We start from the raw sequence: 17,152 nt of genomic DNA on the forward strand, positions 1-17,152 counted from the left end.
TGCCGCCCATTACTTTGCCATTAGTGTTTACAGCTTTCTATAAAATAGACTTCTTCATTTTGCCATGATACTGCTAGTGTTATAGTAGAACATAGAACAGTAAAGCACAGGAACAGACATTTCAGTCCACACTGTCTATGCCGAACGTGATGCAAAACCTACCCTTATCTACCCGTACATAATCCAACTCCCTCCATTCTCTGTACACCCATGTGCCTATTGAAATGTTTCCAAATTGCCACTATATTTTCTGCCTCTGCCACCAACACCCGTCACTGCATTCCAAGCACTCACCACCCTCTGTGTAAAAAAAAAACCTGCCCACAAATCTCCTTTAAACTTTGCCCCACTCACCTTAAAACTATTTGACATTTTCATGCTGGGAAAAGGGTTCTGACTGTCTGCACTATTTCTGCCTCTCATAATTTTACATACTTATATCAGGTCTCCCCACGACCTCTGGCATTCTAGAGAAAACAATTCAAGTCAATCTCATCTCTCCCTGTCGTTAGTGCACCCTAATGCAGGCATTTTTCTGCTGAACCTCCTCTGCAGCCTTTCCAAAACCTCCACATGCTTCCTGTATTGCGATGATCGGAACTGCATGCAAAGCTCCAATGCAGCCCAACCAAAGTCCTATAAAGCTGCCTCACGACTTCCTGACCCTTATTCTCAGTGCCCTGACAACTGAATGCAAGCACAACATGCAGTGTTCAGAAATTTTATGAAAGTCATTCAATATGAGGCCTGGAAGGTGAAATATGAAATGGTATTTGCCACAACTCTTTATGACAAAATTACTGACAGGAGAATTTCTCTGTTGTCATTTGTGTGTCAAATTGAAAACAAAAGGGTTTAGAAATTCCATCATGTATTAGTTCAGTTTAGTTTATTACTAGACCAAGTGGACCCGTTGGGGCCCAAACCTCTCCTGCATTGGTGCAGCTCCCACTCCTCCCCCACTCCCCCCTCCCCCCCCCCCCACTCTCCTCTCCCTCCCTCCCCTCTCCCTCCCTCCTCTCCCTCCCTCCCCCCTCCCTTCGCCTCCCCCTCCCCTCCCCCTTCCCCACTCCATCCCCCTCAACCCCCCTTATCCCCTTCCTCCTCCCCCTCCCTTCCTCCACGCCCTCCCTGCCCTTCCCCTCCCCCCGTTCCATCCTCCTCAACTCCACTTATCTCCCCCACCCTCCCTCCCTTCCTCCCCCCCTCCACCCCACTACCTCCACCCCCTTCCCCTTCCCTTCCCCTCCTCCCGTTCCATCCCCCTCAACCCCCCTTATCCCCCTTCCTCCCTCCCTCCCTCCCTCCCCTCCTCCCTTCCTCCCTCCTTTTCCCCCTCTCCCTCCTTAGGAGATAGAGTTGAACTTTAAAATGTGAATGACTTTAAAAATATAACACCGATTTCAATGAAACTTCTTCCATTAGCACCAAAGAGATGACGGTGAGTAAGGTGGGCCTAAAATTGTCACGCTGCCGTGTACCGTTTTGGCTGTAGTTCAGGAACAAACAAACAAACAAACAAACGAACGAGAGTTTTAGTATCTAGATTGTCATGCAGTACCACACGAAGAAGTGTTGTGCTGCTGAAAATCAGTTGAGGCTAGTGTAGTAACATTATACACCTTTCTGAGTGTCTTATTCCTGCAGTATTTTTAACTTCTTGATGGGCTTTTCATTTGTGTCAGGTCATCCTTTTTGGTGTGAAAATTCCCCAAATGTTCTCAAAAAATGGTGCAGCATCTAGTACTTTTATTTCCATTATAATTTTTAGCTTCACTGGTTTGAACAATCACAGTTCTTATTTGCTTGCAGAAGAGGTTTTATTAGACCAATTTCCACCAGTGCCACCAGTTAAACGGCTGTTTTTGTCTTCACATGCAGGCCAAGCAATGTTTTCAGTTTTAGCTATCGAGATACAGCATGGAAACAGGCCTTTTAACTCACTGACCACACTGACCATCGATCACCTGTTCACACTAGTTCTATGTTCTCCCACTTTCTCATCCACTCCTTGTACATGGGGCAATTTACAAGGGCCAAATAACCTACAAACCAGCACATCTTTGGGATGTGGGAGGAAACCAGAGCACCCAGGGGAAACACACATAGTCACAGTGTGGACGTGCAAACTCCACACAGACAGCAGCCAAGATCAAGTCTCTGGCACCACACTGCCGCCGGGTCATCATCAGACCTCTAGACGGTCCTCCATAAGCCAGGGTATAGGCCTGATCTTCCAATCTATCTCACGGTTACGCAGCGGTAGAGTTGCTGCCTTACAGCGAATGCAGCGCCGGAGACTCAGGTTCGATCCTGACTACGGGCTCCGTCTGTACGGAGTTTGTACGTTCTCCCCGTGACCTGCGTGGGTTTTCTCCGAGATCTTCGGTTTCCTCCCACACTCCAAAGACGTACAGGTATGTAGGTTACTTGGCTGGGCAAATGTAAAAATTGTCCCTAGTGGGTGTAGGATGGTGTTGGTGTGCGGGGACCACTGGGCGGCACGGACCCGGTGGGCCGAAGGGCCTGATTCTGCGCCGTATCTCTAAATCTAAAATCTAAATGACTGACCTCAGGCTTTTTTCTGTAATGGTAACTCTTTCATCCTGTATCGCTATATTCTGGGGGTTTTTCCTTTGTACAACCTATTATCCTTGTGTATGCCTTGATTGCACATATTTGTTTATTATTATTACGTACATCAAGATACAATGTTAGCTTAGTTTTTCCCTGACAATAATAAACAAATACTAATACCAATATCAATATGCGCGGATTGCATTGCTAATGAATGTCAAGGTTGTGACGTGACTTTCAGCTTCTGTGCCTTCGTATCTTTCCAGGCCGTTGTTGTGGAGCAAGTAAAATATTTATTTAAAATGAAAGGAAGGAGGAAAGCAGGACAGACGGGTAGAAACAGCAAGTTACATAACTTAATTTATAAAGTCCTCAATGAACAAAAAGGATTCCTGAATATTAAGGACGTCTTGTCTTTAAACTGAGCCACCAATGAACCTCACCATTGTACATTTTCCACCTTTTTGCTGTACCTCATGAAAAAAAAACATTCAGTCAGATGTGTGAATTCAAATTTTAGGAATGCTGGAAATTTTTCCTTTTATTGGATTTGGAATAAAATTCCTTCAAGCACTGAGGCTTGCTGAAAATTTAATAGTTGGGATTGCTGCACGCACGCACGTCACGTAACAGAACTATCTCTTGAAAGTGACGGCTGGAATTCCATCGATGGTAATCTTGACTTTGAATTGAGAAGATTGTGTGTTCAAATCCCACTTCAGAGATTTAGTTGAGCTTAGTTTAGAGATACAGCACGGAAACAGATCCTTCGACCCACGATGCCCATACACTATCCTACACTAGGGACAATTGACAACTTTTACCGAAGCCCAATTAACCTACAAACTTGTACGTCTTTGGAGTGTGGGAGGAAACCAGAGCACCCGGAGAAAACCCACACGATCACGGTGAGAACATACATACTCCATACAGACAACAGCCATAGTTAGGATCGAACCTGGGTCTCTGGCGCTGTAGGGCAGCAACTCTACCGCTGTGTCACCGTTCTGCCACTGATTTGAACACGAAAATCTAGGTTGGTTTTCCAAAGCTGAACTGAGCTGCAGGGAAGCTCTTTCTGCCATTGTGGCTGACGTTTATTTCTCAACCATCAATGATTGTCATTCATCTTTTTTTTATTATAGACAATAGACAATAGGTGCAGGAGGAGGCCATTCGGCCCTTCGAGCCAGCACCGCCATTCAATGTGATCATGGCTGATCATTCTCAATCAGTACCCCGTTCCTGCCTTCTCCCCATACCCCCTGACTCCGCTATCCTTAAGAGCTCTATCCAGCTCTCTCTTGAATGCATTCAGAGAATTGGCCTCCACTGCCTTCTGAGGCAGAGAATTCCACAGATTCACAACTCTCTGACTGAAAAAGTTTTTCCTCATCTCAGTACTAAATGGCCTACCCCTTATTTTTAAACTGTGGCCCCTTGTTCTGGACTCCCCCAACATTGGGAACATGTTTCCTGCCTCTAACGTGTCCAACCCCTTAATAATTTTATACGTTTCGATATGATCTCCTCTCATCCTTCTAAATTCCAGTGTATACAAGCCTAGTCGCTCCTGTCTTTCAACATATGACAGTCCCGCCATTCCGGGAATTAACCTAGTAAACCTACGCTGCACGCCCTCAATAGCAAGAATAATGTTATTGTTATATTGGTGTTTCTGGGAGCTTATTGCAGCATAGAATCAAAGAAATGTACAGCTCAGAAACGGGCCCTTACTTTTCACCTTGTCCATGTCAATCGAGGTGCTAATCCCAATTCCATACAAATCGTTTGCAATAATTCCTACAATACAATGATTTCACAACAAAAGCTACATCATTGTTTGACCTTTAGAATGACCTGTGATCATGAAAGATGCCTACAAATGTTTGTCCTATTTAATGTGTTCCCCAGAGGATATTCTTAAGCATCAATTGATAGAGAACAAGTAAGGCTGAATGGTACGACTGGATTTTAAAATGGCTTTATAATGAACTCGTACAAACAAGGAACTGCAGATGCAAATTACAAAGAAAGACACAAATAGCTGGAGTAACTCGGCAGGTAAAGTAGCACCTCTGGAGAGAAATGATGGGTCTGAAGAAGGGTTCCAACCCGAAATGTCACCCATCCTTCTTCTCCAGAGATGCAGCCTGACACGCTGAGTTACTCCTGCATGTTGTGTTGTATAATGAACTTGTACAGGTTGTCAATGGTATTCCACCAGCACGCTGCTGACGCAGGTAGCAAATAACGATTTGCATTTTGTGGACCTACCACCGTGGCTGTCCTCATCCAGAATGAGTGCAAATGGACATTATGCAATGGAATACTACCCTGTGTGAAGGGTGATGTCCTTAAAACGGCTGAGAAATCTTTGTTAGCTCAACGTCAAACCTGTCCAGTCTTAGAATGCTTCTGAATGTCTCTGTTCATTGAAAAGATCTCAGCAAACTCGATGAATTCAAAAATGTTTATGGTTCATACCTTTGTCCCATGTAGCCATTCCTCTACATTCAAGTGAGAGGACTGGATTCTCCTGCCCAGGTCTGATCTGATAAAATGTAGTCAGAGGAAAATGCAGATGCTGGGTTAAAACCAAAGATAGACCTAAAATGCTGGAGTAACTCAGTGTCTCTGGAGTATATACAGTTCTCCACAATACGTGACGTTTTGAGTCAGGACCCTTCAGACCATTCCATTGTTGGAACACAGCTCTGTAATAGCAGGCAGGATGTAGCCGATATATGTGCAAGCCACGTCCTTTCTGGCACATACTGAGGTACATGCTGGCAGTTCAACACAAAACAGTTGGCATGGCCTAGCATATTCCAACCCAATGGAGACACAAGAAACTTAGGGCGGCACGGTGGTGCAGCAGTAGAGTTGCTGCCTTACAGCCCTTGCAGTGCCGCAGACCCGGGTTCAATCCTGACTAGGGGTGCTGTCTGTACAGAGTTTGTACGATCTCCCCGTGACCGCGTAGGTTTTCTCTGAGATCTTCGGTTTCCTCCCACTCTCCAAAGACGTAGAGGTTCGTAGGTTGATTGGCTTGGTATAAGTGTAAATTGACCCTCGTGTGTGTAAGATAATGTTAATGTGCAGGGATTGCTGGTCGGCGTGGATTCGGTGGGCCGAAGGGCCTGTTTCCGCGCTGTATCTCTGAAATTAAAACTAAAAATGCTGGAATCTTGAGCGAAACACAAAGTGCTGGAGGAATTTAATGGGTCTGGGGAGGGAATGTACAGGCTACGTTTGAGGTCAGGGCTCTTGTTCAGACTGCAGTTGGTGGGGGAGGTGGAGGAGAGAGGTGGGGGCAGGACAAAGCCTGGCAAGTGTTAGGTGGATACAGGCGAGGGGGTAGTGAATTGGCAGGTTTGTGGAGTAAGTGACAAAGGCTAGAGGTGAAAAGAAGATTAAAGGGCGTCAGGATAAGGTGAGGAGTGAAATGTAAAACCGGAGGGAGGGATGTGTGTGGAAGTGGAAGGGATGGGGAAGGGGAAAAAAGGGGGATAAAACGGAAACAAGAGACTCTGGGGTTGCAGATGGAGTGAGGAGAGGGGCTATTACTTGAAGATGGAGTGTTCAATGTTCATACCGTTGACTTGCAAACTACGCAATATATTTCAAGATTACAAGGTCAGTTTATTGTCACGTGTACCAATTAAGGTACATTGAAATTCAAATTACCATACGGCCATACTAAAAAAAGCAGCAAGACACACAACTACATAAACTTGAACATAAACATCCACCACAGCGGATTCCCCACGTTCTTCACTGTGATGGAAGGCAATAAAGTCTAATCTGCTTCCCCTTTATATATTTCCACCTAATCTTGGTTGAAATCGCTCATCTGCCTATCACAAGATCTTTACCTCAGACACGGCAATATGGAATCAACGCTAATTTTTGATTAACTAAAGTTAAATTGAAGTGACATAATACTTGACACATGAAGTAATGTTTGATTTAATCTCTGCTACTCTCTCGAATAATTTCTAATCAATTATTTGGTGTTTCTACCATGTTAATTGGCAAGTTTGGAATAATTGGGAAGAAAATTCAAAATGTATGCAAAAGCATTGCAAAGTGAAATAATGGTACAATGCAAGCCTTCATCAGTGTCCAAAGGACCTTGACGTAATTGGGGTATATGTTGAAACGTTGTAAATGGACTGTAGGAAACATGGCAGACAATTAGTATGCTGCAAGTTCTCATAGAAACTACTGCAATACTGACCACATAATCTGTTTTTAAACTCTGACTGGACTAAGTGGATCCATTGGGCCCAAACCTCTCCTGCATGGGTGCAGCACCCTTTCCTTCCCCTCCCTCCCCTCCCCCCTCCCTCCCCCTCCCCCTTCCCCTCCCCCCTTCCCCTCCCACGCTTTCCCTCCTCCCCCCTCCCTCCCTAGGAGATAGATTTAAACTTTAAAATGTGAATAACTTAAAAAATATAACACCGATTTCAATAACTTTTTCCATTAGCACCAAAGGAATGACGGTGAGTAAGGTGGGCCTAAAATTGTTGCGCTGTCGTGTACCATTTTGGCTGTAGTTCAGGAACAAACAAACAAACAAACAAACGAGAGTTTTAGTATATAGATGGAGGGATAAATATGGCCTTGACTCCAGTATCACACCCAAAAGGCCTTGTTATTAACTTTCAATTACCGGTCGAGAACATTTGATACCGTCTGTTTCTACTTTAGATATTCAGCGTTCACATTTCTTGATCTTGATTCTGAAATTAATAGGATACAGAAACGCTCAAGTAGTTGATCTCATAACCACCAGACCTGAAAATAGGACTGAAATCAAATCTAAAATAGGTCAGTCCTTCTTCAGTGGCTGGTAGCCAGTTTCTTCATGGTATTTCTAGCAGCCACAAATCTGATTGTGTGTGTGTGTGTGTGTAAGGATGATTGACAAAAATGACAAAGAAAGTTGAAACTGGGGTGAAATTGGAAGAAACGATTAGATTTTGTTACTAGTTGCTGCAATATATCTAAAGATATCTACATATAAATTGCTAAAGATATCTACATATTTTAGAGCAAATAACATTTTGATTTCCAAAATAAAATCTTATTCTACTTTCCATCCCCATAGAATGAAATGTTGGATTATCCTGGCAGGGGTAAACATATGTGTAGGAAGGAACTGCAGATGCTGGTTTATATGGTATTAGACCATGAGGACCCATTGGGCCCAAACCTCTCTTGCATTGGTGCAGCACCCTCTCCTCCCTCCACCCCCTCCCCCTCCTCCCCTTCCACTCCCCCTCCCTTTCCCCTCACCCCCATTCCATCCCCCTCAACCCCCCTTATCCTCGCTCCTCCCCCCTCCTTCCCCTCCCCTCCCTCCCCTCCCTCCACCCTCTCCCTCCCTCCACCCCCTTCCTCCCTCCCTCCCCTTCCCTCCCTAGGAGATAGATTAAAAATTTTAAATGTGAATAACTTTAAAAATATAACACCGATTTCAATGAAACCTCTTCCATTAGCACCAAAGGGACGATGGTGAGTAAGGTGGGCCTAAACTTGTCGCGCTATCGTGTACCGTTTTGGCTGTAGTTCAGGAACAAACAAACAAACAAACAAGAGTTTTAGTGTATAGATGGTATACATGTTATTAGGTCGACTATGTGTCATGTTACTAAAAGAATGCTTAATCTTTCCAGAGGCGAGCAAGTTGGTTATGTCCTATGTGGCTGCGGTTTGTGGCAAGGGAGCAGAGGTCAATCAAGTCAAGGAGCAGCTGCTACAGTCAAACCCTGTGCTTGAGGGTACGTTTAAGCATATTTTACACGTTGTCTTGCTTGAGTAGGTAAGACCATTGTTATGGGGGCAAGTGTAAAGTCATACAATCAATATATAGGAAGGAACTGCAAATGCTGGCTTACACCGAAGATAGACACAAAGTGCTGGAGTAACTCAGCAGGTCAGGCAGCATCTCTGGAGAGAAGGAAGAGTGAACGTCATTGCAATCTTGGTCCAAACATAAAGAAAAGAGGTTAATGTCAAGATACGATACAAGTGACTGCCCTTGATATCTAAGCAGTGTTTGATCAAGTATGACAACACAAACACAAATACACTTGAAGTCTCTGAGATTTAGAGAGAAAATGGTACAATGAAGATGGCTGTGGGCTGTTGGATATCTAGTATCTCGGCTCCACGTCATTCCTGCAGGAGTTGATCAGGACAATTCTCTAGGGTCTTCAACTGTATCAGGGTCTTCCCTCCAATACAAGTCAAAAGAATGAGTATTTACTGGCAGTCGCACAGTGGTAAATTGAATGAATAACCTCCCGATCACTGAAGCCTACATTCCACAAGAGATAGTTGCTGCATATCATAAGACAATGTTGAGGCATGGTGAGGTAAATGATGGGCCTCACCTGCATTACACTCAACTTATAAAAATATCATCTAGAAAAAAGATCATCCCCAACAGAAAGAGTTTCAGCTGCTCTTTTTGAAATTCAATGGCATTACCATTACTAAATCCCACCCACCTCCTTGAAATTCATTATTAACAAGAAGCTATTCTACAGCCACTAAGTTATCTTGGGTGGCTATTGGAATCTATTCATATTTTAACATGCTAATTTTCACATGTATTTTGATCTATCCAATTTTAAGAGTGGGGTTGCTAATTATTAGGATTTCTAGTATCAGCACATATTTAAGATGATAAACATTAACACATCAACAGATTATGCTGCAGAAAGACCCATTATGAATAAAACATTTTGGTAAAAACAATTATTTATGTTGAATAAAGATAGAAAATCAAGGTAATGTTGTGCACAATATACCTCTGCATCTAAATGTGTGCCTGTTTCTCCTTGTATTTAGTACAGATAAAGTACTTGTTCCATTCCTTAGAATGGTTCAACATTTATTTCTATTGTTATCTTTTCTTTCTGTGGTGTTGAATTATAGAAGAATGTAAAATATTTTTCCAACTGATCAAAACAAAAGAAATTAAAAACAAAAGAAAAGGAGCCAGCCATTGTACAATTCATTGTTAAAATCCCACTTTAGAGATTTTTTCACAATATCTCTATTGTGAAAAAATCTCTAAAGTGGGATTTTAACAATGAATTGTACAATGGCTGGCTCCTTTTATTATTTCTCGGTACAGAAGCGAAGACCTATGGTTAATTTGTTATTGCTTCTTGTTTTCTTTCCCACCAGCCTTTGGAAATGCCAAAACTGTAAGGAATGACAATTCGTCCAGATTTGTAAGTAATTCTTTTATGGATTGTAAGTCGATAACTTTATCTTGGCTTTTACATCAGAAAGCATTCAGCATTTTTTACATCAAAAAATATTTTGTTTTCATTTCTGAAACGAATAAATGCTGCATGATATCAATCTCTAAAGTCAATTGCCGACATGTTTAGGTTAATTCTGAGGTATGTGAGTTTGGAAAAGTATTCCATGCCTGGGCCAGATCTTCCGTTTCATCTTTTGCATGCTTTAGTTTGTGCAACATGAATATTTCTTACTATGTTTGATAGCATTGTTTGATAAGATATGCAAGTCTTTCCGAAGAAGCTGGTTCAAATGCCAGCTTTGATTTTACAAACTGTGTGTTACCAGCCTGTATCTTGTCATCATACACCCCTGAGCTGTGACAACCATAGAAACATAGACAATTGGTGCAAGAGTAGGCCATTCGGCCTTCGAGCCAGCATCGCCATTCAATATGATCATGGCTGATCATCCAAAATCAGTACCCCATTTCTGCTTTCTCCCCATATCCCTTGATTCATACAGGCCTAAGAGCTATATCTAACTCTCTCTTGAGTTGCGCTGAATGTAAAGAGGTGAAGTTACCAACACAGCACCTCTGCGAGATTCTGCAGCAAATCCTGAACTTATTTTACACAATGTTGACACCTGCAAACAAAAAATTAGGTTATTGTCTTATTTTGTATGAAATTTTCCAATTCAACAGAAATTGCAATATATAGAATTAAAAACACAATTTAAATGATTGTTAATTATATTTCTGAATAATGGTATTTTTGTTCTGTTCCCAACACTACCATCAACCTATGATATTTGTTGGACTCTAACTTTCTGTTCTATCAATTTCATCCCAGATTTCAATTAAATGTTTCTACTTCACAGGGAAAGTACATGGACATCGAGTTTGACTTTAAAGGCGACCCACTTGGTGGTGTTATCAGCAACTGTAAGTAACACTCTCAAATAGTAAAGCATTATTAATCTGCAAGCATCTAATGTTTTGAGGAGGTTTTCAGTTGTTGAGATTCAAATGCTGTGAAGTGTGGGATGGTCAGGTACAGTAATGAAGTAATGGAAAACACAGATCTCTTATAGATGTCCATAATAAATGGTATTTGTGAGCAGAACTCCCTCGTAAACATCTTTCTCTTATTCCTCGTAGACATATTTGAACCCATTGTTCTTCAGTCTGTTGAAGAAACAGACTGAAGAACAATGAGTTTAAAGATGTTTACCAGGAATACATCTCACACACAAGCTCCCACTTCCCCAGAGGGAAGGATTTAAGGATCTTGTATTTCTCGGATTCTCCTCCCTCCTTTCAGTTTTGTGCAGTCTCTACTCTGAAGTTGCTTGGCTGGATTATCCTTATGTAGTGGATGTTTGCCACTTCGATTGAAACGTGTTCATTTTGCTGTTACCATTCTTGTTTCCGGGCTATTAATCTGGGCTATTAATTCATATTATTATTCTGCTAGGAGTATCCTGCAAAGAAAAATTAGTGCAATACAAATGCGAAACATATAGACCGTCGATGGCAGTGCAGTACAATATGACACTTCACAATACAATTAGACAGTGCAATACAATACAGTACATATAGACAGGTGATAAAAGCATGTAAACGGTAAAAGATAAAGCATTTAACCTAGAGTTTAAAGCATGTAAACGGTGAATTTAACGGTGAAAATGTGTAACAATAAAAACCAAGACCCAGTTTATTTTACACCTGAAGAAATTTGTATCTGTGAAGTGAATGGATCTTACTCAATTCTGAAAAAACACCTTATTGTTCTCGGTTGTATGTGTGTGTGGAAGTTCCCACATCCTGTCCTGTCCATTTATCTCCATCGTATGTTGAAATGTTTGAGTTCTTGTCCTGCCTTATTAGAATTGTGAAAAAATAAGAAGGGTCTCGACCCGAAACGTTGCCCATTCCTTCTCTCCAGAGATGCTGCCTGTCCCGCTGAGTTACTGCAGCTTTTTTGTTTCTAATGTATCTTCGGTTTAAACCAGCATCTGCAGCTCCTTCTATCGCACTGAAGATTTAAAAAAAGATATCCAATGCTTAGAGTTCACTTAATGCTTGTAAACTAAATACGATATTTCCATTTTGATCAGTGGGACATTTAGTTTTCTGTGGACTGGATCCAAATATTTTTATGTTGTTGAGCACACTGGTTCCTGGTGCACAGTTTTAATGAGCAGAATATCCATTCCTGGAACACATTGTGCTGACTGGACTTGCTTAGTTCAATGAGTGAAAATATGTTTTCAGCAGATATAATTGGAAGCAAGTAACCTAGATCAGCTGAAAGATGCTTCCCATTTTTTAAATTATTTACATTCCACATATGTTATTGCTAATATATACTATTAAGCATCACACAATATACAAAGTTGAATTTTTGTTATAAAGAATTACATTAAGCAAGTTAGACCGTGACATGAAACTCTCTGCAAGACTGCAGTGGGGCATATAAGAACACGTTTGATTGTGGCCTGCTGGGAAGCGTCCAGACTTGTATAGATTGTTGTCATTCTGCTCATGCCAGGTAACTATCTCCTGAGGTGCGTGACCATGGACTTTAGAACATTGAAGTTCTTCTGTCCAGAGTGCATTCTGTTTTAGATGGAAGTACTGGAGCTGGCTGGTAACACTGGCAACTATGGAATGATACAACTTAAAGTGTTGATTAAGCCCATCGTACTTGTTCGATAAACCTCAAAAAATTTCCCATTTCAAATAAATAGTTTGTTCCCCATCTCTGGTCATTTAGTGCATCCACTTCCACTATCCCTTCATTTAGTGCATGTCAAGTCACAGTTTTGCAATTTTCATCACATGTTTGGTTCTTGAACTGATTACCCAACCTCCCTAGGTATCACGAAATGCTGGAGTAACTCAGCGGGTCAGGCAGCATTTTAGGAGAGAAGGAATGGGTGACGTTTCGTGTCGAGCTGCTGCCTGACCCGCTGAGTTACTCCAGCATTTTGTGATACCTTCGATTTATACCAGCATCTGCCGTTATTTTCCTACCCAACCTCCCTATGTTTTGAACTCGTGAATTATGTAGAGGTGTACACACGAATGAGCAGGAAAGAACTGCAGATGCAGGAAAGAACTGAAGATAGACACAAAATGCTGGAGTAACTCAGCGGGACAGGCAGTGGGTGACGTTTCTGGTCGAGACCCTCCTTCAGACCAGCGTTTGGGAGACCAGCGGGATTGATTGGCTGACTGCTACAAGAATACATTCTTAATGATGTCCATTTGGCAAATCTTATCAAGAGACGCACTGTCCATGCTAACAGCAGTGTCCTTCATAAAACAGTCAGTAGCATTTAAAACCCCATCTGCAGCAAAAACTTTGAAAAGAATATCATAATTTGCCTGAGGCAGCCTGTTGTTAAATTTATTAATGTCAGCTATATTATTAAGAATGATATTTTTAGTTTAGTTTAGTTTAGAGATTCAACGCGGAAACAGGCCCTTCAGCCCACCGAGTCCGCACCGACCAGCGATCCCCGCACATTAAACACTCTCCTACATACACTAGGGACAATTTACATTTATACCAAGCCAATTAACCTACAAACCTGTATGTCTTCGGAGTGTGGGAGGAAACCGAGTGTGACTCGCAAGTCCTCCAAGACTGGTCAAATTTAAATTCCCATTTATGTCCTTGTGGCAAAGGGATAATAAACAAAGAATTGTGATGAAAATGTCTTTTTTATGGACTGGTGAGGTAAATGTTTTCCCTAAGGTCCAGTATAAGTGTCAACACTGCCTTTGAAATACATTGATGAATTGGACTTTGGTGTCACAGGGTACAATTTCAAAGTTTACAGACAACATGATACTTGGAAGTACAATAAATATTGAAGAAAGTAGTAGTTGATGCCAAGAGATGAAAAAAAGGAATGGAATATAGGAATTTAGTGTGGCGAAGTGCAAGACATATTTTGATCAGAAAAATAAGACAATGCAACGTGAGATGTTTTATATCGTAAAGGATGCAGATAAAATAAAGCAAAACTTTTTTCCAGCAACTTAAGCACCAAAACCCAAAGGATAGAAATTTAAGTTAATTGGCAAAAGAATCAATGGTAATGTACAGATAACATTTTATTACATGGAGAGACATTAGGATTTGGAAAGAGCTGTCTGATAAAACAGTGAGCACAGAGTCAACAACAGCATTCAAAACCTGGGGCAGAAAATCAAAAGGAGACGGAGGAAGGGAGCTCATGTAATGCTGCACCACAGAGAGCATATACAACATCATCCTGACCCACCTCAGAGAATGGCAAGACCACCACTCACGAACGCTGCTCCCATTCCCACACTTGATAGGAGCAAAGAGGTCCTTCTGCAGTTGTACAGGGCCCTAGTGAGACCCCACCTGGAGTACTGTGTGCAGTTTTGGTCTCCAAATTTGAGGAAGGATATTCTTGCTATTGAGGGCGTGCAGCGTAGGTTTACTAGGTTAATTCCCGGAATGGCGGGACTGTCATATGTTGAAAGACTGGAGCGACTAGGCTTGTATACACTGGAATTTAGAAGGATGAGAGGAGATCTTATCGAAACGTATAAGATTATTAAGGGGTTGGACACGTTAGAGGCAGGAAACATGTTCCCAATGTTGGGGGAGTCCAGAACAAGGGGCCACAGTTTAAGAATAAGGGGTAGGCCATTTAGAACTGAGATGAGGAAAAGCTTTTTCAGTCAGAGAGTTGTGAATCTGTGGAATTCTCTGCCTCAGAAGGCAGTGGAGGCCAATTCTCTGTATGCATTCAAGAGTGAGCTAGATAGAGCTCTTAAGGATAGCGGAGTCAGGGGGTATGGGGAGAAGGCAGGAACGGGGTACTGATTGAGAATGATCAGCCATGATCACATTGAATGGCGGTGCTGGCTCGAAGGGCCGAATGGCCTCCTCCTGCACCTATTGTCTATTGTCTATTGATGCCACAAAGTGCTTCCCAGTGCCAGCAGCATTGAGTGCATGACCTTCCCTGGTAGGTGTTGAGCACTGCATAGGTATCCTGATTAGTTAAAAAGTTTGAAAGACTGTAATCATCACCTGCATTCTCAAAATATTGGAAAAAAATTTCCAGACCTTTTTTGAAAACCTTTTTCTGTTAAATTCTTGAAATTTTAAATATCTAATTCTAAAAAAACTTAAAATGATTAAGGTGGTAGGAAATGTTTATAAACTATTTAATGTCTGAATTTAAATAACTCAAATTAATTCGTATTCCTTGAAACTTGTCTATTTGAGAGCCATTCCTGTTTATTTACTTGAATTAAGTGGCTGGAATTACTTGAATGAAGTTGCTGGATTGCACCAGGCCTAACCTGGGCCATCTTCAGCACATTCATAACTTCTGGGAGCAGAAATAAGCCATTCGGTTCTTCAAGTCTACTATGCCATTCAATCATGGCTGATCTATCTTTGCCTCTCAACCCCATTGTACTGCCTTTGCCCCATAACCCCTGACACCCTTACTAATCAAGAATCTAGGAAAAAAAACTGCAAATGCTGGTTTAAATCGAAGGTAGACACAAAATGCTGGAGTGACACAGCGGGTCAGGCAGCATCTCAGGAGAGAAGGAATGGGTGACGTTTCGGGCTGAGACCCTTCTTCAGAAGACCCTTCTTCTGAAGAAGGGTTTCGACCCAAAACATCACCCATTCCTTCTCTCCTGAGATGCTGCCTGACCCGCTGAGTTACTCCAGCATTTTGTGTCTACCTTCTAATCAAGAATCTCCAAAGATGTACAGGTTTGTAGGTTAAGAAAATAACTGCAGATGCTGGTACAAATCGAAGATATTTATTCACAAAATGCTGGAGTAACTCAGCAGGTCAGGCAGCATCTCGGGAGAGAAGGAATTGGTGACGTTTCGGGTCGAGACCCATCTTCAGGTTTGTAGGTTAATTGGCTGGGCAAATGTAAATATTGTCCCTAGTGGGTGTAGGATTGTGTTAATGTGCGGGGATCGCTGGGCGGCGCAGACCCGGTGGGCCGAAGGGCCTGTTTCTGCGCTGTATCTCTAAATCTAAAAACAAAATCTGTCAATCTCTGCCTGAAAAAAATATCCATTGTCTTGGCCTCCACAGTCGTCTGTGGCAATGAATTCCACAGGTTCACCGCCCTTGATTTCCTATCGTACCTCTTGGGAGGCGAGAGGAAGATGTGGCTCAACCATTGGACTCCTTGAGTAGTCCAAAGTTGGATGGCACAATCATAGGCATAAAAACAGTGGTGTGGATGCTGCATATTTTTGCACTTTCCATAACATCGCGTGCACTAAATTGTGTACCTTAAGTGGCGAGAGCAGACATGGGTTTAGAAACGTTATTGCAATCCATTTTTTAGTCGCTAAGTTTTGCATTTACAAGCAAATTCGTGCCCTCAGTTTTGTGCTTAACTTGCTCACACAGCTGTGGGTCTGGGACAGAATTGCACGGCAGGAAATGGACAGGGTTTGAAAGCAGTTCCCCTGCATAGAAACTGCCTTACCATTTAAGGAATTGTTAAGTGCTTCACAGCTTCATGCAGGCAGAATGACTGGGACTAGCCAATGTGCGCAGAAAATGTAGGTTTATACATAGGCACACATGGAAAGGAAATGATTCATGTTAAAGACCCTAAGGGGTAGCACTAATTAAAATGGGATGGTTATAGCAGGATGGGTGGGAAATAAATCTCAGCAAGGAATCAATGATATGTTTATTATAAAATTAAATTAATTAAGACTAATGATAAGACAGCACTAATGAAATGATTGAGAATTCTTGTGGGGTTGCAAGCAATAACACACGTTCATATGATTTTTCTGTTTTCTACCAGCTACGTGTTTGGTTTCTTTTCCAAGCTATTAGATGTTCCTTGCCCTACAAAATATTCTGGCAGAAAAATTGGGACCTATAACATGTATTTTTTTTAAAAATGAACAGATGCCTCTTCGGTTTCATAAAAATGTGTAAAGCATGCATGCATATTCGTAACAAGGACAGAATCCCCCGCGTTCTCACCTTCCACCCCACCAGCCAGCGTATCCAACAAATCATCCGCCAACATTTCTGTCACCTACAACGGGACCCCACCACTGGCCACATCTTCCCATCCCCTCCCCTCTCTGCGTTCCGCAGAGACCGTTCCCTCCGTAACTCCCTGGTCCACTCGTCCTTTCCTACCCAAACCACCCCATCCCCGGGCACTTTCCACAGCAACCGCAGGAGATGCAACACCTTCCCTTTACCTCCCCTCTCAACTCCATCCAAGGACCCAAACAGTCTTTCC

The 17,152-nt window shown here is 42.2% G+C and overlaps 1 protein-coding gene across 3 annotated transcripts in view; it reads left to right on the forward strand.

Moving 5' to 3' along the window:
* The window catches only part of myo1b (myosin IB), a 263,983-nt gene that overhangs the window by 119,311 nt on the left and 127,520 nt on the right, over positions 1-17,152 (forward strand). For all 3 annotated transcript variants that reach the window (XM_078404126.1, XM_078404124.1, XM_078404125.1), the window contains exons 5-7: positions 8,262-8,366; positions 9,784-9,830; positions 10,726-10,789. In XM_078404126.1, the coding sequence (XP_078260252.1) occupies positions 8,262-8,366; positions 9,784-9,830; positions 10,726-10,789 (216 nt within the window). The remainder of the gene's footprint in view (positions 1-8,261; positions 8,367-9,783; positions 9,831-10,725; positions 10,790-17,152) is intronic.

This window comes from Rhinoraja longicauda, chromosome 8, assembly GCF_053455715.1.
Source record: "Rhinoraja longicauda isolate Sanriku21f chromosome 8, sRhiLon1.1, whole genome shotgun sequence".
Classification (NCBI taxonomy): domain Eukaryota; kingdom Metazoa; phylum Chordata; class Chondrichthyes; order Rajiformes; family Arhynchobatidae; genus Rhinoraja; species Rhinoraja longicauda.